This window comes from Vombatus ursinus, unplaced genomic scaffold, assembly GCF_900497805.2.
Source record: "Vombatus ursinus unplaced genomic scaffold, bare-nosed wombat genome assembly UNPS02004573.1, whole genome shotgun sequence".
NCBI classification, from domain to species: Eukaryota; Metazoa; Chordata; class Mammalia; order Diprotodontia; family Vombatidae; genus Vombatus; species Vombatus ursinus.
This window is the reverse complement of record NW_020944351.1, coordinates 3,614,193-3,634,578: the sequence shown is the minus strand read 5'-3', so window position 1 is coordinate 3,634,578 and position 20,386 is coordinate 3,614,193. Positions and strand designations below refer to the sequence as shown.

Below are 20,386 nucleotides of genomic sequence, written 5' to 3'. Positions count from 1 at the left end.
ATTGTTCAAATTTTGCACTTGGTATTCCAGATTTCACTGTTCACTGATAAAAGCTACAGTACATGAGATACACAATGCTAGGTTCTGGTGGTTTCAGAGCCCCCCTGCAATGATCTGAACAGCTGGCAAAGACAATACCTATATTGCATTTAATAGCAGTTTCGTAACCTAATAAGCAACTTTACATGCAATCTATTGAGGAAGCCTAAAATAACTTTTGGTCCCTTTTATTTTTTAAAACTGTGCTGGAGAAACCATTTTTACTTCCTATTTCCCCTATTCCTGTCATCCTAAGGTAATTCAAGTCAAATTTGCTGCTGAGGTCAATGATAATGAATACTGTGTATGTTACGTATGTGTGTGCATGTGTACACACACATATACACACACACACCCCCCTGTATAAAATGTTGGATTTTGTTTTTTTTTTTTTTGAGAAAGAGAAGAAGGAGGAAGAGAGGGATAAAGAACAAATGGAAGGACAGGAAAGAATGGGTAAGACAGGGAGGGAAAGGGAAGAGGAGAGAGAAAGGCAAAAGGAGGAGAGACGGAGAGGAGAAGGGGAGAGGAGGCAGAGGAAGGAGAAGTAGGGAAAGGGAAGAGGAGAGGGAGGGAGAAGGGGATGAGAGAGAGAGAAAAAACTACCTAAAGGAAAGAACCCACAGTTTTCAGAAAACTAAAATCTTCATGAATTATTTGAATCTCCTATTATTTAGTAAAGCTAATAAAGATTAATCACCACCACCTAACCTACTTTGAATACAGTGTTTGGTTTTAAGTGTGGTATTAAAGTGCAAACCGAAATGATCAGATTTCAAGCAGTTTATAAATAGGGAAAAGTATTCCAATCATCCCTAGCCCTCTGTTCTCACCATAAAATTATACATCTAAGACTAGGAGGTTTAACTTTAGAGAATTTCATGGGGAACTAAAGTCCACCATCATGGAGAATCAAACAGTTCAATCGGAATTTTTGTTCCAGAAAAATTGGTCACAAAGACCATTGATGGCAACGTAGTAGGCCCTGGTGATACCTGCTGATGTACTTGAATATCGCACACAATGAAATGCTCAATTGCCCCACCTCCCATAACCATCACTGCATATACTAGAACTTTGTTGGCCAACGGTCTTTAGCTATTACAAGTCAAGAGAGTCCTTTTGGTTTTCTTTTCATTAGAAGCATGTTCAAAAGACTAAAGCTGGGCCCCTAAGATCTACAACTTTGGTGCAGTTCATCACTTCTGCAAAACATACGCGCACACGCCCACACACAGGCACACACAAAGCTAAAACTGAAGATAAAGTAAAATATTGTAAAACTTACAAAACTTTAAACCACTGCTAGAAAAAGCTCGCTTGTACACATGTTAAAACGGAAGAAAAAGCATCATTTATTCTTTATACATTTTTTTCTGTTTTAATACCTGTGTTACTGTTAAAATGTTCAAGTATTCAGACAAAATGTGTTGATCAGGTAAACAACAGGGAAGTCAATGGCTGTTCAGAGCACATTTGCAATTCAGAGCACTGGAAAAAAATGGGTGCTTCCCCCCCTTACCTTACACTGATTTTTGTCTCTGTTGCTAACCTGTTTACTGGGAAATAACCAAAAAAAAAGCAACTGTGACAGTGCAAGAAAATGTTAACAAATATTGCTTTAAAACATTGTTCAGAAAGACAAATATTAACTATAAAATGTAAAATCATTTTATTTGCATTCACTTTACATGTGCAGAAACTGACTAGATGTAAATTACTAACCTGCCAGGCAAAGCTGAGATATTTGAGTGCAGGTATACGAAATTAATTTACCTAGAATACAATATCCCTTTTCAAAGGCATTGTTAAAAATAGGTCATAACTAAATTTAGAACTTCACAGAAGGGAAAATGCTTCAGCTGCAACTCAATGTTGCAAATGATATTAAAAAAAAATCATGAAAACCCCTTCAACTAAATATTACAGTCCATTTCAAATTGCAATTTCCACCTTCTGAATGTGTCAATTACAGCACCTGATCACGGGGCTGCATCAGATGAGAAAAGGGATATTATATCCATACAGGTAAGATAGGATCTTTAGTTTCTTACAACACTGTCACACGTAAACATAAAGTCTCAAAATATCGACCAACCATTTCAGGAAACAAATATTTTCGCAAATAGATTGAAGCAGTGGAGCGAGGTAATATACAGAAGTAACCACTTGTTTAAGGCTCAATTTATTCTCCGTTAAAACTTTTAAAAGGCATTGAGTAGGTAATACTGAGTTTAAGTATTTAATAAATACAAGTTCAGAAATTGATTAAAGAAATCAATTAAAATATTAAAAATGAACCCTTGCATATTAACCATTAATAAGAACTTAGAAAGCTACAAAAGGACTGATTGATAAAGAATCTATTTTAACTTATGGTAAACGTGCTAAGCATTCTTGGTTAAGGTCTATGGATCTTGAAGGCTGTGGACCTTATGCACTTAATTAGGTGTATGGCAACATGCTGTTATCGAGACAGGTTTACCAAGGCTCAGTTCTGCAACCCAGGCTGTCAAGTTGTCCAAAGCAGCATCTGTGCAAATTCCCTCTGAGTTTTATCTGCAATAAAGACAAAAAGGTTGATGCAAATATAGGAAATATGAGAATATACATGTTTTCAACATCAAGACTCTTTCATTGGACATTTTTTTCTCTTTCCAAAATAATGTACATAGCAGTGATGGCTTTATGCCCATATGCTCACATGTAAGAGAGACAGAAGGAAGATTTTAAGATAGCACCTCACTATGCTCACTACTCACAAAGGTGAAAAAGTCATTTTAAAGAGAAGCATAAACAAGATAATGGCATTTGAAGGGAACTCTGCCCTTGTCATTATACTAAAACACGGTAACAGTATGTATTTTACATTGTATATTTTGAAAAGTCCTTCCAGGTTTAAACATCCCTACTAACAATAGATCCCACTGGACAAGTACCACTCCTACTTGGTATTTTATTGGGTGCCTTCATGTTTTAGGATGGAAAATTATTAGCACTATGTGCATACTGATCAGCTTTTTGTTTTGTTTTGAAGGCATGATGCTTTCAAAATCCAGTTTTTTGGAGAATTTGCAAGCTAAGAGAATACATGTTCAGTTCTGGAACACATAATTCCATTCAACAAGAAAATTACTGTAAACTCACTGTGAAACCAGAGCCCACCTAGGGCCAATTGCAAAATAAAGGCTTCACTCACTGCCTTACCAGGATCTCGATCATCTAAATAGCACAAAAAGGGGAGGGTCAGACAACAAGACTAATAGATAATTACTGACTGATATGGCTGGAAGGAACATGAGAGGACAGGGAGTGAAACCCTTCTGAGGCCCAGAGAGGAAAAGTGACTTATCTATGGTGGCATGGATAGTGGGAAAATGATGCTAGAACCAAAGGGTGGAAAATGAGTGAACATGAATTAGATTAGTCTCCAAGCTCCTCCAGAGAATGAACTACACAATACCCAATAGTAAAGAATCATGTACTATGTTGTGTGTATTAAGTGCTAAAGGGTGCCTTCTCCAAGACAGATGATCTCAACTGTGTTTTTCACAAAAGTACAATGTATTCTAATATCTTTTTTATTTACTATTAGAAAATAATTCAAAACTTTTAGCCCAAATTACCAAATGTGCCTTTTTATAAGCTTTCATAAAAATGGCAAAAAGATAAAGTTTTCTAATTTTGTACACAAGAGGGAAAAGGCTTAGATTTTATAGTAAAAACACTGCTACTGTTAACAGCAAAGTTTTAATAAAAGCAGTCCAAAACCTAAAATCTTATGTATAAAAACCTAGGAGGGAAAAAGTGTTATAATGAATTAGGCTTTCTGAAATCAATCAGCCTAAAAGTTGTACTTTGTGTACAGAGAACATCCACCCCATTATTCTCCATAGGCTTCCGAAATAGGACACTGACTCTAATCCCCTCTCTCCCATTAGGTCTGTGTGTAACCTTGGAAGCAAGTCACTTTTCTGGGTTTCAATCTACCCATCTGTATAAGGGCAGTGTGTTAATTAGATTAGATGAGAGGTTCTTATACTTTTAAAAAAATATTTTGATTACTGGATTTCAGTAGAAGTGGTTTCTTTTGTAATCTTATATATTTTATGCATTTAAAAAATGTTATTCTAAAAAGGGGAACAGAGGCCTCCCCAGACTTCCAGAGGGGCACAGAACACACAAAAAAGGTTAAAAACCCCTAGATTAGATGAGCTCTTCGTTCTTTCCCAAACCTAAAACTCCATGATTTTATTTTAGTTTTATCTGCAATACAGACAAAACACTAATAAAAACATAAGAACTAGGTTGCTTCATTTCTGTGAATTCTAAGACGACTGTATTGAACCTTGCCAGTCCTGTGAACGTTGAAAGAATCACAGAACTCGAGAGGTGGAAGGGGCCGCTACAGCAAGCTTGTCAGCTACAGTTATCTATCAACGCCAAACCGTCCACAGAAGAGTACATACATTAATAAGTAGAGAACAAGAGGGGAAATAGAAATGGAAAGTAGAAAAAATATCAGGACTATGGCAAGGATTACTATTTGAATGAGCACCATTTTCCATGATTCATTAATGCTAGCTCTGGGCGAGACTATTCTAAAATGGCCAATAACAAATCTGTGAGTTGAAATTTAAAGTCCATTCAAGGTCATATTTACTGTCTACCAATATGTAATAACGTAATGCTTAGAAAGTCAAGGTCATACTACATTTGCTGTAACATTTACTTTTGAATAAATGGATACTTTGCAACCAAGTTGCCTCTAACATGAATTTCAAAAGAGCAAATTTAATTTTTCAATAACACCCATTACAAAACTTGGATATCTGTTCCCATAGGAAAAACTCCCATTGGAATGAGCTGACAACTTTTGGTGATAAAGGGGATAAGATGACAGCTGGACTTTTGGTAAGCTGAGAATTATAGTTCCCACTTGGTAATTCACTTTCCCATTTCTCAAGTATCCTTCTCTCACTTACCCGCCCCCCCCCATGTCAGTCAACAAGCATATATTAGTTACTCTGTGTCAGGCACAATGCTAAGCACTGGGGATACAAAGAAAGGCAAAAGCAAACAAAACCCCAAACACAAACGCTAAACTGGACTTTTTTTTCTATGATCTGGGATCCCCCAGACTCCAACCTCACAGCTGCTGGAATTTCCTCCCCTCTGCCTTCTTCCTGGGTATTTATAACATCGCTGGATATCACACTTTTCCAGCTGCTACCCCCAATGCACACACAAAGCATAAAAGAAAACCACCTTCATTTTAGGACTTCGGGGCATACCGTAACATTTCAAGGAGTCACGATTTCAGCCACGTAGGTACTGCCTCTTCCACCATTACAGTTAGAAATCCCCCTCCATGTCTTTAGTCAACAGTTTAATGAGTGGCCAAGGCAAATCAAATAAATAAAGAAATCACCTGGCAGATTGAGGTGGTCTGGCCCTCTACGGACAGACAGTCTGACGCCAGGCCAGTCCTTTAAGCCTTTCCAGCTCAGTAGGACCTGCCAGGGCTTCCATACCACTAGCACAGTCTTAAAGAAGTCAGGGTTGCCATACCATGGAATGGAACCATTGGAGGAGGACTTCCATAACGGAAAAGGAATGCTCTCAGGAAAATGCTGTTTCCTCCTTTCAAGTTCTAATCGTATGGAAGTCCATACACTGATTTTGCTTACGACAAAGAATATCTGGCAGCAACTCTCCAAGTACCAGACTACAGAGAGCATATTTGAGTCATTTCAATAACCACTAAAGCCGTCAGAGTCACAGATAGCATAATTACATTCTTTTCCCCTCATATGAATCTGCATTCTTACACCAGCCAATATAATTATAGATCAAGTCTAATAAGGATCATTCCTTTGATAAAAATACATCTACCCACTGGGCAAGGAGATTATCATCACATGACAGGAAGTGTGATCAAGTAGAGGAGATAAGGCACGGGCCTTGGGGCCAGGGAGATGGGGGTTCACATCCTGAGACTCTTTGTGACCCAGGGCAACTCACTTCATCTCTCTTAATCTCAGTTTCCTTATCTGTACAAGCATGGCTTTCAACTCAACTGGCCTCTAAAGTTTCTTCCATCTCTAAAATCCATGATCTTATGTGTGACCTTGGTCAAGCTTTCCTTCTCTGTAAAATGAGTAAAACTCAATGGCCTCAAAGGACCCTTTCAGCTTTAAACTTATGAGTCTATGTGTGACCTTGGGTAAGTCAGTCTCTCAGGGCCTCAGTTTCCTCATCTGTACAACAAAAAGGTTGGGTATTATAATCTCTATGTTCCCTTCTAGCTCTAAATCAACCAAGCTATGATTACTAATGCCCCTGCCACATCTTTACCATTGAGCAGATGTATGAGTCAGCCAAGTTATCTTTCTCTCTTCCCCTAAAACTGTACCTTAGTGGGTGCCCTGAGACCCTGGGCTGTGAAGGCCATGCTACTGAAGCACCAACTCCGTCAAGTCCTACCCTATGGCACAATGATGAAGCATTTGGGTTGTCAGAGAACACGGCTAAATGTGGAGCAGCTTTGTCTACCTCCCAACTACTTTGCACATATCTTATATCTGCCTCGTTATTTTGATGTTGTCTTTTCCCTAAGAACTTGAGCACCTTGAGATCAGGGCCATGTTTCCGCCTTTGTTTCCCCAGTGCTTAGCATAACAGTGGGTGCCTTGGCATATAGTGGGTGCCTAATAAATGCTTATTGCCTGATAGCTCCTCCCTATCATCCCAGCTACCAGGTGGTGGTTTTTTTTTTTTTTTTAACCACAGCAGCTCATAAAGACTGACTAAGGCAGGGAGGGGTCATGATCTGCCTGGTTTGGGAAAGTACCTGTTCTGATGAAACTGCAGATCCCTACAGTAAGTCTTATACCACTTTCTTCTCATTTACTTTGTAAAAGAAACCACTACCTATACTTGAATATTACACAAGTAACCATTTAATGCTAAAAATACAGTATTTGTAAAACCATATGAAAATGGGGCCAGGGAGCACTCATTCTGTACTCAAGCAGACAAACTCCTCAATCAATGAGTACTTGGGACACACAAGGGAAAGCCTTGAAGATCCTAACTCAAAAATCACCTGTCAGAAGACTTCAGAAAAAAAGTTAAAGAAAAAAAAAAGCTTAGCAAGCACCCTGAAAGACATTTTCCATGTTAATTATGATCATTGGGGACCAAAAGGATTGGCCGGGGGGGGGGGGGCGGTGAGAAAAGAACCTCTGGTTTGACCAAATTTGGATCTCTGCCTAAGCCTCAGGAGATGGTTTTCTAGAGCTGCTGGAACTGAAAAATGTATGCCCTCCCAGCCAACCTCATGATGAGCCTACTCTCCAAATTTAGCTAGGCGGGTCCTCAGATGATGGACATGGAGTCTGCTGCTAGGCTGTCCGCATAACCAACCACAAATATGTCTTTGGAATTTCTAAAAGCATCATGTCTCCCCAAAGCTAAAAATTTCTTAGAATTCAATTCAAGCCTACTACGTGCAAGACACTGTGATTGGGGATTACCTTACATTTCACGTATTCTCTAAGCCCAAATCCAAAAAAGCAGTTATAATTTTTCCTCTAAGACAAAGAGTTAGAATACAAGCCACTTAATTACCCACATCACTAAAGAAAATAAATACACCAATGAGGTTTTTTTTTTTAAACTGACTTATTTACTACTCCTTGCACCCCAAATATTCTCATCACACCATATAGTCCCACCAAGAATTTGCAGGGTAGAAAATCTTCCAGTTAAATCTGGAAGCAGAGATAAATCTTCATGTCAGTTCTAAAACAGTACTGGTATTATGACTCCTTCAACATACAGAAAGTATTCACACAGGCTACTTGGCAAGTTGGTAATGAATTTTAATTCTTTACAGTAATAAATCCTAGAGCAAAAGTTTACACAAAGCAAAAAAGACCAACAGTCTCTTGTGTCAAATCTGAATTTCACAGACTAAGAAAGGTAAATGTTATTGCTGCACACCATGACAGCAAAATTTCCATTACACTAACATGCTCATTCATTTTCAAAGTATACCAGAAGTCTTGGCGGCATAGGTGTATAGCAAGTCTTAAAGAAACTCTCAGTTTCCATTCAGTCCACATCTGGAATCACACTGCATAGACACCACTTGCTGTGTCCAAGACACAACATAAGTCATCCTTGTCCTCAACTCTCAAGTTTCCATCATGCCACCAAGCACACCTTTACTTCACATACCTCCACCCCAAAGCTTAAATATTTAGTTTTGCTAACAAAAACCTTACTACAGAGGTAACAGGATAGTGTGCAAAACATATATTAGCCACAGCCAGAACCCCTGGGCTTCAGGCCCATGTCTGTCACTAACCAGCTATCTGCATCCCAGTACAGGGGGCAAGAATGCCAATTCTAGAGTCAAAGGTCCTGGGTTCAAATCCTGTCTCTGTAGCTTACTACCTGAATGACACTGGGCAAGTCATTTTACTTTCCTTAGCCTGTTTCTTTATCTTTAAAGTTGGAGGTAGGGTGGGGTTGGACTACTGGGCCTCTGAGGTCCTCAGACCATGGACAACTCATTTAAGCGCTCTGGGCCTCCTCATCTGTAAAATGAAGAGACTGGACAGAATTGGCTCTAAAAGCACCACTTCCCAGTCTTAAAATTAGGGGGTTCTGTGCAAACATGAATTTAAGTTGACTAAAAGACTAAATTTATTTCCACAGAAATCTCAAATCTAATCATCAATCAACAGCCCCAATCACAACACAAAAAGGTGGGTTCTTCTTAGTTGTATCCATGTGGATCACGGGAGCCGGCTTCTACTCAGTCAATTCTAAATGATCTGTTCTGTTTTGGATCTTTCTAAGCCTGGGAATGAACAAAGAATGCTGGAACGGCCTTTGGATTCTAGTAGAATGCATTTCCTCCAGCAGTTGACAAGATTTCCCCAGATTTTGGAATCCAATTGAGAAGTAATTCCATCAGGAGAACTTTTCCTGTAATAGAGCTCAGGAACACTTCCTGGGTGGCACCACTCCAACGGCAGGAGGCAGTTTTTGTTTATTCTACTGATAGCCCCAAGCTAGGGAGGTAATGGAGTAAAACCGAAGAGTTCAAGTCCATTTCATTCTATAACAAGGCCCAAATTTAAGGTGAAAAGGAAGGAATTAAATAGTAGATCAGTGGAAAGAGCTTTGGCTTTGGAGTCAGAAGACCTGGGTTCAAATTCAAGTGCTACCAAAAAAAAAAATTCAAGTGCTACTACTTACTAATTGTATGACCTCGGGCAAGTTACTTAATCTCGCTAGGGCTTGGTTCCTACAGCTGTAAAATGGGGGAGAGGTGGGGTGTTAGACTAGATGACCTTGAAGGTCCCTTCGGTCTCTAAAGCTGTGATTATAAATAGGGAAGAGACACAACAAGAGACAAGCTATCACAATAGAGGCATATACCCACTAAATGAAAGCACTCAATTCAATAAGCATTTGTTAAGTACCCAAGGGGGGGGGGAGTGAAGGACTAGGGAAGGAGTCAAGAAATACCTCTATTCTTTCCCCTCCAAGCCAGATTCTTCTACAGATCTGAAAAGTATATAATCGTCCCTTAAACTTTCTTCACTCCCATCATTGGCCTCTTAACTTTTGTTCACAGTGAATAATGAGATGGCAGGTATGTGTTTTTAATGAGCACTCCCCCCCCCTTTAAGTTTCAAGACTATATGCAAATTAAGGCTGGGGAGTGAGAACAAGATATTTAACCAAAAGAGATCTTCTGTCAACAGAATCCCAGCTTGGCTCAGTAACAGCTGATGTAACTAATAATAAACTTGGCTATTAAAACGTCAGCATTGCCAGTACAAAATGCAACTTACATCTGACTAATCCCCCCCCCCCACCCCCACAACACACATTTAAGAAATCTCCAGAATAACAGGTCTAATTAAAAGCTGGAAAAAAATAGAAACAATTCTGTTTCTACATTTTATTAGCTACTGAAAATAACTTGAGAATGCCAGTAAGTTCTATTATATTTAGAAATAGTATGCTAGATTAACTAAGATGAAAAAATAGAGAATCACTCCATAGCCCACTGCACCATTCAACAGGCTTTGTTATTATCAAAATTGCTGATGTCTAGTTGCCCTATGTGGTCTTGAACAAAGGGTTTGTTCCCTCCCTTAGGAGTAAACCAGAATGACAAGTAACAGACCTGAGAGGTGTCCAATAATCCTAGGGGCCAAAAAACCAAGATAAGTAATTCAAAAAAGCAATGACACAAATCAATGTAAGTAGCAGGCTGCAGCATATTACCAAAAATGATCTGTGTGTGAGAAGTAGAGAAAGGTGTGGAGGACATGTATGGTCTCACCTTGGAAAAGGGAGTGAAGACAGATAGGTGGGAAAAACGAGAAACAACAGAGTTACCTGGTGTGGTACCTGCCACCACATCTTGACAGAATCAGAAGTGTTGGGACAGTGAGGTGGTGAAGTGGATAGAGCACCAGCCTTGAAGTCAGGAGGACCTGAGTTCAAATCCGGCCTCAGACACATAATACTAGCTGTGTGACCTGGGGCAAGTCACTTAACCCCAACTGCCCCCCCCCCCACACACACACACAAAAAGAATCAGAAGGGTTTCCAGTACACTGGGTAGATATATGAATTTGGGGGAAAGCTGGACACAAATGACACAGGATTAGAGAGACTGCAACCCTTATTAGTGTGTGTGTGTGGGGGGAGAATAATAATGCCCATATGAACCAAGTAGAGGATTCTTCAAATTAAAAATGCCTGCTAAGAAGATTAGAAGTTACTCATTTATAAGGCCAAATTGTGATTTTTCAAGGCTTCATTTGCTGCATTTTTCCCCTTTGAGGAATGACTGCAGAATACCTGAATGGCACATTCTATGCCATTCTTCTGGCATAGAATGGGGTGGAGGAAGGCAGTGAGGGACAAGGAATCAAACCCATGACTTCCACTGTAGTCTTATCAACACATCTCTAGCTCACATAATTATAACCAAACATGTATCCTCCTCAACAAACAGCAGTATGTCAGCACAGCCAACTGTCAATTATCCACACTGATGGAAGACATAATGTGGTTAAACAAAAGCTTAGACAATCCAAATATATTAAAAAAGCCAAGATCTGTTAGTAATGAGAGGCTGTGACACTGACCGAGGTATCTAAAAGCATTGCTACAGGATTTATGGCAGGGGTTTCTGAACCTGGAGTCCATGGATGCCCAAGGGGGTCCTCTGCTAAGTTTTCAGAGGGGTCCATGAAATTGGATGGGGGGAAAAAATTGCAGCTTGATTTTCAAGAACCTTAATTGAAAGTGAGCATTTCCTTCAATCTGTGAATGTAGGCTACGAAGCATTATTTTGAGAAGGGGGCTATAGGTTTCACCAGCCTGCCAAAGAATACCCAGGTCACAAAAATGATTAAGAACCCCTGCTCTACGGTATGCTAGGCTGCCTCAAGCTGGCAGGGAGACAGGATATGCAGGCATTGCTGAATTTGGCTCTAATTCTATATATATGCTCAGAAAAGCAAACACTATCCTGCCCAATAAGTCTGCCAGCCCAGGAAAGTGGTGGGAGAGTCAACAGTTCTAGGAGCCACGTATATAGTTCCCCAAAGCAGACAAAAAGCTGTTGAGTGTCTTATAAAAACATTCTCTTGGGCAAAAGACAGATGAAGCCAATTAAAAAGGCGGTAAGAAATAAAAAGGTGAGTTATCAGAAGCAGTTCTTAGAGCATTAATGAAATTTCCATCTCAATTAGGAGGGGAAATTATCAATTATAAAGGGTTGATACTAAGCTTCGCATATTTCTCCCAATCAGGGTTATCTAGCTAAATTTAATAGGCTCTTCCCCTAAACCTACTGAAGGTTTTCCATCACTTCTACATAACAAAGTTTGACCTTTCTTGCTCTGTAATGAATTTGACACTTCCAAGTCCCATAACTGATGCTACACGTCTCAAAATATATCAGTTACATAGCAGATAAAGGAGAAACAAACATATCCATCCCATATCCGGAGATGGCTTGAGCTTCCTTTACCACGGAAGTCAGTTGAATCTATCCCAGGCCTGAAGATGAAGGAGGCACAAAGTGCTTTGCTCACAGGCTCTCCGCTCAGTACTTCCAAAATCTCTCCTCACTCAGTATTTCAAGACCTTCTTCCTTTGGGTATTCATGTGCAACAAAATCATGGACAAAGCAGGCAATTGCTGCTAACCAAATAATCAATTTGGGGCAATGATCACATTTACTGATATCTACACCTATTTCTAAGTCTATGTTTTATGCAGTCTTACACACAATCCATACCCAACTAACACACCATCTAAAGAATAACAATGAAGAAAGAGACATACTTATTCCCAGAAAAGGTAAAAAATGGTGAAAGACTATAATAGAAAGAACGCTGGATCTAAAATGAGAGTACTCAGGTTCTAATCCCACTTGGGTCACTTACTACCTATCTGACCAACCATAGGCTAAATTGCCTCCCCTCCCCTAGCTTCCATTTCTATCTCTGTAAAACAAGGGAGTTGGATTAGATGGACCCCAAGGTCCTTTCCAGCTCTAAAGCTACAATCCTACAACTCACATATCAGACAAAGTCAATAGGACCCAAATTCTAGGTCAAGATCTGCCAATGGTGAGCTGAGTGGTCTTAGCCAAATAACCCCCTTGGTGCTTTAGATAACTGCAACCACATTACGGTTTGAACAACTCTTAGATCACAAGAATATTTATAGAAATAAAAATAAGCTCTCAAGCAATTTTTAACATGAATAATCACCTTGGAAATTATCCACTTATTAAATTTACCCAAGACGATGAAAACTATGCTAGAGGAAATTTCACACCTTTTCCTAGCCAGCGCACCTTTAATGGGATAAGGCAGACTGGGAAAATGTTTGTTTGTAGGAGCTGGTATATTTTTTTGTATTCTTTTACAAAGTTGATAAATCTATATATGGTGTGAAGGAGAAGGCTTGATTTGGTGTAAGCAGCCCTGGATCTAAATCTTTGTCTACCTGAGAGACTTTGTTGGACACGTCATTTCCCCCAAGTTTCCTCCTCTGTAAAATGAGGGGCTTGGATTAGATGACCTCTGAGGTCCTTTCCAGCTCTAAATCTATGATCTTATGATAAAAAGAAACTGAAGAGAAACCTGGATATTTAAATCATTTGCTACAGTTAGTCCAGGGTCAGCTGCAGACCATAATACGAAGGTAAAGGTGTGCTCATCTTCGACCACAGAGCCTGCCTGAACTGAAGCTGGCTTACTGGGGAGCAAGGATGTGGCAAGCCACCACCTCTACACACGCCTGTCATACTGTCCTTTTGAGTTCGAAGCAGACCCAACATGAACCAACAGGGTCTTGGCTCCAGATTAAGAAATGAATAGAAAACAAATGGGTTTTCACAACTTATTATGTGGAAAAACCTGACCTTATGAGAGTACTTAGTAGATGGCACCACTATCAGTCTTCCTGTTCAAAGAAGAAGCGACATGGCTGCAACTGTGATCTGGGTGGAGGCCTGTGGCTGTGAGGATGACTTGTGGCCTGACAGTCCTTTGTAGGGGGAACACATGTGAAGCTTGTCCTCTGATTACAACCACAGCCACTATCTGAAAGATGCTGCAATCTGTAATATGGCTCTGGAGACTTGGGGGTCAGCGTCAAGTCACTGCTCCAAAGGGATCAATAATAGGGCTTATCTTAGCCGCGTGCCAGCCCGTGGGGTTAAGCACCCCAGTTTTCCATCATCTACATGTTAACATCCAAGTGAGAACATGTGCCTGGCTACCATCAACCTAGCTTGGTGCCAATTTGGTGGCTGGGACCTGCATGAGTCCAGAGAAAACATTCAGGGTGATTGAAACACAAAAGAGATGACCGAAAAGGCCTTGGCTGGATGCTGCTATCTATTAAATTCACTTCTGAGAGATTACTTTCAAAAAGGACTCTGAGCTGTTTACTCTCTAACTCCAAAGGCTTTCTAAATTATTTACTTTGCTGTTTACTAAGCCCTGAACTAAGACATCCTCAGTGCCTGGGAAGATTCCTGCTGCTGCCAAACAACTGTTTGGCTAGACTACAAGTAGATACGTATACTCATTTATACTCTAACTTGTATATTCCTATTTGAAGATGAGGTACTTGGTGGTACCCAATCATTTATTATTACAAAAGATTAGAATGCTTATTCTTCAAGTAGGAGATACAGATGAATTTGATTACATAAGTATCCTATTAAATCATAAACACTTATGCTATAATTGAAATCTATTTACTTATCACCTTTCTCCAGAGCATGGGATATTAAAATCTGAAAAATATACACATCTCTTCTTCTGGAATTATATTTAAAAAAAAAAAAAGGTTGACCTGTGCAGTTTGGATAAATCAAGGATAAAATCAACTATATTTCGCCTCACATGGCATATTTTACCAATAACCCCATGTTATTGTGAAATGGCCGTCTGAGGTACTACCTGAGGGATGTAGGGAATAGGGGCAAGCAGAAGCATAGCTTTAAAAAATCGTGTTCCTTGAAAAATAAAAGATGTTACAAAGGTCAAGGACTTCATTAGCATATGGAATTCCCAGATGAGGAAACTCCCTCTCTCTCAAAGCAGTCCAGCCCCTTCTCTGCAACTTCTACACAGCAATACTCAACGCTCTAGTTGGCTTGGCTAGATGTGGTCAAGGAATACCATACTTACGTGGGTCAAACGAGTAAGCATTAACTAACCTGCTCTGTATGATCATGAATGAGGTTAGCTTCTTCACTGGATGATGCAAGTTGTACAACACTGATCTTGTTTCTCAGGCAGAGATGCATAGTTCATTTGCCTGACGATTTCTGCAAACAGTTCGTCCACCATTGTTTTACTTTTGGCTGATGTCTCCATGAACGGGCAGCCCCACTCCTGAGCCAAAGCTCTGCCTTCTGCAGTCAAAACCTCCCTTTCTGATTCCAGATCCACTTTATTCCCCACTAGGATGAGTGGGACTTTTTCATATCTCTTCACCCTGACAATCTGGTCCCTCATCGGCTTGATATCCTATTTAAATAATCAAAGTCGTTAGTCACCTTGCCACAGAAAGCAGCATTAGCCACACAAAATCTCGTACGGTTGAACCCCAGGTGAATGTGGAATGGCTGGTTTGAGGTACTACTGAGTGTCACTCACCAGGGAAGTTATGAAGTCAAGTACAAAACCAGAGACCTAAGAAAGAGCTTGAAAACACTTTGTTCTAAACAGGAACACTCGAGAGCAACGCCTCAATTTCAGAACTTTATAATCACTCTTTCCCAGACTGCACTGATTAAAAACAAGTTCTCCAGACATTTCATTTATGTACACAGGGAGAAGTTGCCTATCTCCCCTCAATCTGTCTGCTGCCATCATTCCTTGCAACACCTGTTATCCCAGTTCAGGCTTGTAGGCCCCATACGCTCCCCTCCTAAACATTTAGTCAGAGTGCCTGGGAGAAAATGTTTAAAGTAGAAACAAGAACGCTTTTACTTTGGGCTTCTAGATATACCAGACCCAAATTAACACACCTAAATATGTTCCATTTTAAAAAGCCTACTGCATACATTCCTTTATCCCAGGAAAAGCAAACATCTTAAAATATCTTAGAGAAATCCCCCAAAGCCATCCTTTTGGGGAGGGGAGGAGTGTGGTTAAGGCAAGCCTTAATCTGAACATTCCAAAGGTCCCGACTGTCCATAATTCTAAAAGTTGTAACTTTAAAAGAAAATTTCCCTTGACTGGGAATCATTCCCTTGACTTGGGAATCAGGCTAAAAATGGGGTCAATATCAAAGAATATTGAGATTTTAAAAGTGTGAGCAGGAAAATGTGTAATATAATTTTCTATAATACTATAGACTGAATCACTTTTCTCCCATGGTGAGCTTTTTTTACCCACACCAACGAGAATGCTAGCTATGGGAAAAATAGAGATTTGTCCTTTACACAGTAAATGCAATAAATCTATGAAAGTGATGAGGTAATTGTCCATTATTTTTTCCATTCAAACATTTATTAAGCACCTGTTATGTACAAGGTATGGTCTCCTGCCTCTAGAAGCTTATAATCTAGTAGGCTGAAATGCAAATGGATATAATGGAAACAACAACAAAAATTCCCAATCTCAAGAAACACAGTTAATAACTATATTTTCAAGGTTTCCCACCCCTACTCTCCAGAAAGTACATTTAAAAGGCACCTTTAGTACCCTTTGAAAATAATGCATCTGATACTGGAGTTCTAATTACAATAGATATGATTCAATTACTTATTGAATAAGAATTGGCCTATCACCAGTACTTAATTTCTCTAAGACAAAAAGTAAATCACGTTTTATTAAGCTGCTACCATTGGAAAAGTTCAACCAGACATTACAGGACTAATAAAAAGGAAATAAGGGAATTCCTCTGGGATAAAGTACTTAATGTCCTTTGAATAAACAGCATTAACTCAATACTTTAAATGCAGAAAAAAAACAATTCCATCTCCTGTGTCAATGCAGGTCAATACCACTATTCTGCATTTTCAAACTATAGTTACATGTATGCAGATCTTCTAAAATAACATTAAGCCCTAGTTAGTCCTTCCAGTAGGGATGTGAGGGCTTACCAAAGAAAATGGCCTACCCCAGCCCAGCATCTCAACTAAAGTCAAGGTAAGAAATCTGCATTATGTCCAGTGTTTTCTGAATTCCCACCACTAAAGTCCATTTGTTTTTCAAAAGCAGCTTAGATTTGCTCATCCTTTTAACTGATTGTTAATTTTCTCTGCTCTGCTGCCTCACTTTCATTCACCCACCCCCAAGAGTTTTACTACACTATAGACTCAGGCAATTTCTGGGTAAGAATTCAAGCAAGAAAAATGCCTGGAGGCTGGGTAGGGGCTACACTAATCCAGGGGTTAAATCTCTTCTTGATCAGGGATTTGAGACTAAAGTGGTCATAGAGAACGGAAAATTCAAAGGTTTATACTTGCACAATTAGTAATGGGTTCAAAAATTTTTTTTCTTCTAAGTACCATTACCTCCCGTAAATTACTTATTAAATCTCAGATTTGCCAAGCCTCCAAAATACCTACTTAATAAACATGTATTAAAATTACAAAGGATTTCAGAAAGTGCTGTTTCCCTCCAATCTTTGGTGCAATATCATACCCAAACTAGCCTACTTCTTATTTCCATTTGCTTTTCCAGAAACTATGCAAAACTTGTCTGGGCAACTTTTTACTTTTATAGTATACAAAAAGACAATATAGGGAGGGAGCAGCTCTCTAGGCAAGCCAGAATCTCAAGAGTTTCCAGAGTCGACCTTTCAAAAATAAAATGCAGGCATCAAAATGGTGTTAAGATCAATACAATCCACTTAAATCCAACTCAAGAGCACCTTGGGCTAAGTGGAAAGAAGCTAGCTTTGGAGTTGGGAGACAAGGACAAGATTCCACTCCAGACACTTACTGGCTGTGTGACCGTGGGCAAGTCATCTCACCTCTATGATCTTCATTTCCTTCTCTGTAAAATCAAGATAATCAACACCTGTTCTACCCACCTCACCAGGCAAGTCCTGGAGAAAGCCCTGAGAAAACCTCTGAGCCCTAAGGAAATGTGGGCCATTGTTGTCATCATTATTACCTGGAAAGACTGCTGGTTAACCAGGCTATAAACTAGGATGAAACCTTGGCCGTTTTTGATGTAGAGATCTCTCATGGAAGCAAACTGCTCAGTCCCTGCGGTGTCCAGGATTTCCAGTACAGAGGGAGAAGAGTCCACTTCGATCTCCTTGCGGTAAAAATCCTCAATGGTGGGGTCATATTTCTCAATGAAGGTGCCCGTGACAAACTGCACAGTCAGGGCAGACTTACCCACCCCTCCGCTCCCTAACACCACCACCTTGTATTCCCTCATCAGTCTTCCCTTCACCAGCTCCCTCTCAGCAGCATAAAAAGGGGCTCCACCAGCTATGGAGGCCGTGGGGGCGGTGGGCGGAAATCTGCCAACTCAAGTTGGGGTTTGAGAGGCAGAGGGCCTAGCCTAGCAGGGGGAAGATGAGGAAGTTTAAGACAGGCGGCGGCAGCCCAGCAAGGGGAAAGAGAGCAAGAGGCAGGGCAGGAGCAGGCAGACTGAGCAAGGAGGAGGAGGAGCAGGAGGGGTGGGGGTGGGTGCGGCTGGCTGCCTGCCGGGGAGGGGGGCTGGAAATGCCCTTCCTAGGAGCGGCGGTTAGACGGGACGGGACGGGACGCACGGGAGAGGGTGGGGGGGGGTACTGGGGGGGGAGGGGAAGGGGGAGGAGAAGAAGGAGGAGTAGGAGGAGGGGGAGGGGGGAGGAGCCCAGTGGTCCCCACTCCAGAAATCGAGGGCTGCGGGTGGGGGCGGGGAGCCGGGGGGGCGGCGGGGGGGGCCCGGCGGGCGGGGGGGGGGGGGGGGCATGGTCACGGTCACTGCTGCCGCCTCCACACAAAGGGGCCCGAGCCCGGGTCGTCTTCCTGCCGCCGCCGCGGGATTGCCGCCGGCCGGGCGCCCAGCCTTCCTTTCCCGCCGCCCCCTCCGAGGCTGACAAGGTTGGAGGGACGGGGCTGGCTGCTGGCTCACTGGCTGGCTCCTCCCGTCCGGCCCCGGCCTGCGAGGGGGGAGAAGGACCCGGGTTAGGCCGCCTCCCCCTCCCCCTCCCCTTCTCTCCGGGGCCCTGCTCGCGCCCGCCCCCGCTCCCCCAGGGCCTGCCGGGGGGGGTAGGGGGGGGGGAGGTAGAGAAGGGCCGCGGCCACTTACCCCGGGGTACACGCTCCTCGTCCGCCCCGTCAGCGCCGCCGCCGCCTCGGGTCCAGTCGGGTCCGACCAGGTCTGGCGGGCGTCTGCCCGGTCGCTGGCGGAGGGGCAGGGTGAGAAAGAGTGAGAGAGGAAGGCAGGGAAGGAGGGAGGGAGGGGGCGGGCAGGGGGAGGGGATGGGGGAGGGGGCCGACCGGCGGCAGCGACGGCCCGTGCCCCGGCTCGGCGGCTCGAACGGTCAGTCGGTCGGGCCGAGCCCACCTCCCTCAGCTCCGTCCTGGCTCCGCCGGCCCTGCCCTGGCCTGGCCAGTCCTCCCCCACGCCCGGAAGGGTTTCCCTGACACACAGACAGAGGGGTCCCAGTTCCCCTGATGCTCCGGGATCACTTCCGGGAGGGGAAGTTCCACCTCCTTCGGCGGGGCGGGTCGACGGGAAGTCAGGGCGACGCCCTGTTGGGCGGGGTCTGTCTGACTTTGGGGTCACGGTCATGGTCCCGGCCAGGCGGTAGACCCTGGGCTGAATCTCCCGAGTTCTTGCCATCCAGCGCCCGTTAAATGGCGATTGTTCTATGACGCCTTAGCCACCCCTCCTCCAGGACAACTAAGGGAAAGAGAACCGTTAGCTGGAGCCTTCCCAAGGGGCTGCCCTTCTCACCTCTCACCTGGATGGCCTCCTGACTGCTCTCCCCTGCCTCAAATCTCACCATCAGAGAGGGTGGGAAGGGGCTTTGGAAGCCACCTAGGACAGAGGGACGAAACTAAAGCCTAGTGACCATGAGTCACTTGCCCAGGGCCACAATAGCTTTGTAAGCAACATAGTAGATTTGAACCCAGGTCATAGGATCATAGATGCAGAGCTGTAAGCTCTGTCTTTTGCATAAACTGTCCTCTAGCTTTGGAATGTCTTTCCTCCACCTTTTAAAATCAGGACCATCTCTTAAAGGACAGTTCAGGTGCCACCTCCTTCATGAGGCCTTTTCTGTCCCCCTCCCCAACCCCCCAGTTATAGGCATATACTCTCTCTTCTCTTTCCTCTAATACTTTGTGTGCATAAAAATGAGAAGCAGCATGATTTAGTGCAGGGGATCCCAAACTTTTTCCATCCCCAGGCTCTGTTGTGTCTCTGTGAACCTCCTATTAAGTACAAAAGGAAACAAATATCTAGTGTTGATCACATGCATGTGAGAAATGAGACTAAACTTCAATTGAATAATATGCTTATTTACCAAATATTTCTTGAACCCCTTTGACAAGCTTCTCTCCCCCCTAGAAGTATACATATTCCAAGTTAGGAACCCCTGACTTGATGGATAAAGAGCCCTGACTGCAAGTCAAGTATGTCTATTAAGTCATACACAGATTTAGTTCTCTCTGACTTGCAGTCAGGGGTTCCTAACTTGGAATATGTATTGTACTGGTTTTATAAACCTAGGCAAGTCCCTTAACTTCTCAGAGCTCCAAGGCAACTCTCTTAAGACTATAAATTACAAAACAGTTGCTCTGCATTTGTAGAAG

The 20,386-nt window shown here is 42.2% G+C and overlaps 1 protein-coding gene across 1 annotated transcript; it reads right to left on the bottom strand.

Annotated features, from left to right (window-relative positions):
• Nucleotides 1-1,370: 1,370 nt before the first annotated feature.
• Nucleotides 1,371-18,354, bottom strand: RAP2C (RAP2C, member of RAS oncogene family). Its single transcript, XM_027837757.1, has 3 exons — nucleotides 17,742-18,354; nucleotides 14,828-15,140; nucleotides 1,371-2,598 (listed from the first exon to the last, which is right to left on the bottom strand). Exons 1-2 carry the CDS (start codon nucleotides 18,012-18,014, stop codon nucleotides 14,862-14,864), a joined length of 552 nt encoding a protein of 183 aa, XP_027693558.1. The 5' UTR covers nucleotides 18,015-18,354; the 3' UTR covers nucleotides 1,371-2,598; nucleotides 14,828-14,861.
• Between the last annotated feature and the right edge of the window lie 2,032 nt (nucleotides 18,355-20,386).

Excerpts from the sequence above, each read along its gene's own strand:
- RAP2C (XM_027837757.1), bottom strand. The coding sequence starts at position 18,014 with ATGAGGGAATACAAGGTGGTGGTGTTAGGGAGCGGAGGGGTGGGTAAG. Across the intron at positions 15,141-17,741 it reads TTAACCAGCAGTCTTTCCAG|GATATCAAGCCGATGAGGGA; the intron begins GTAATAATGATG and ends TTATTTAAATAG.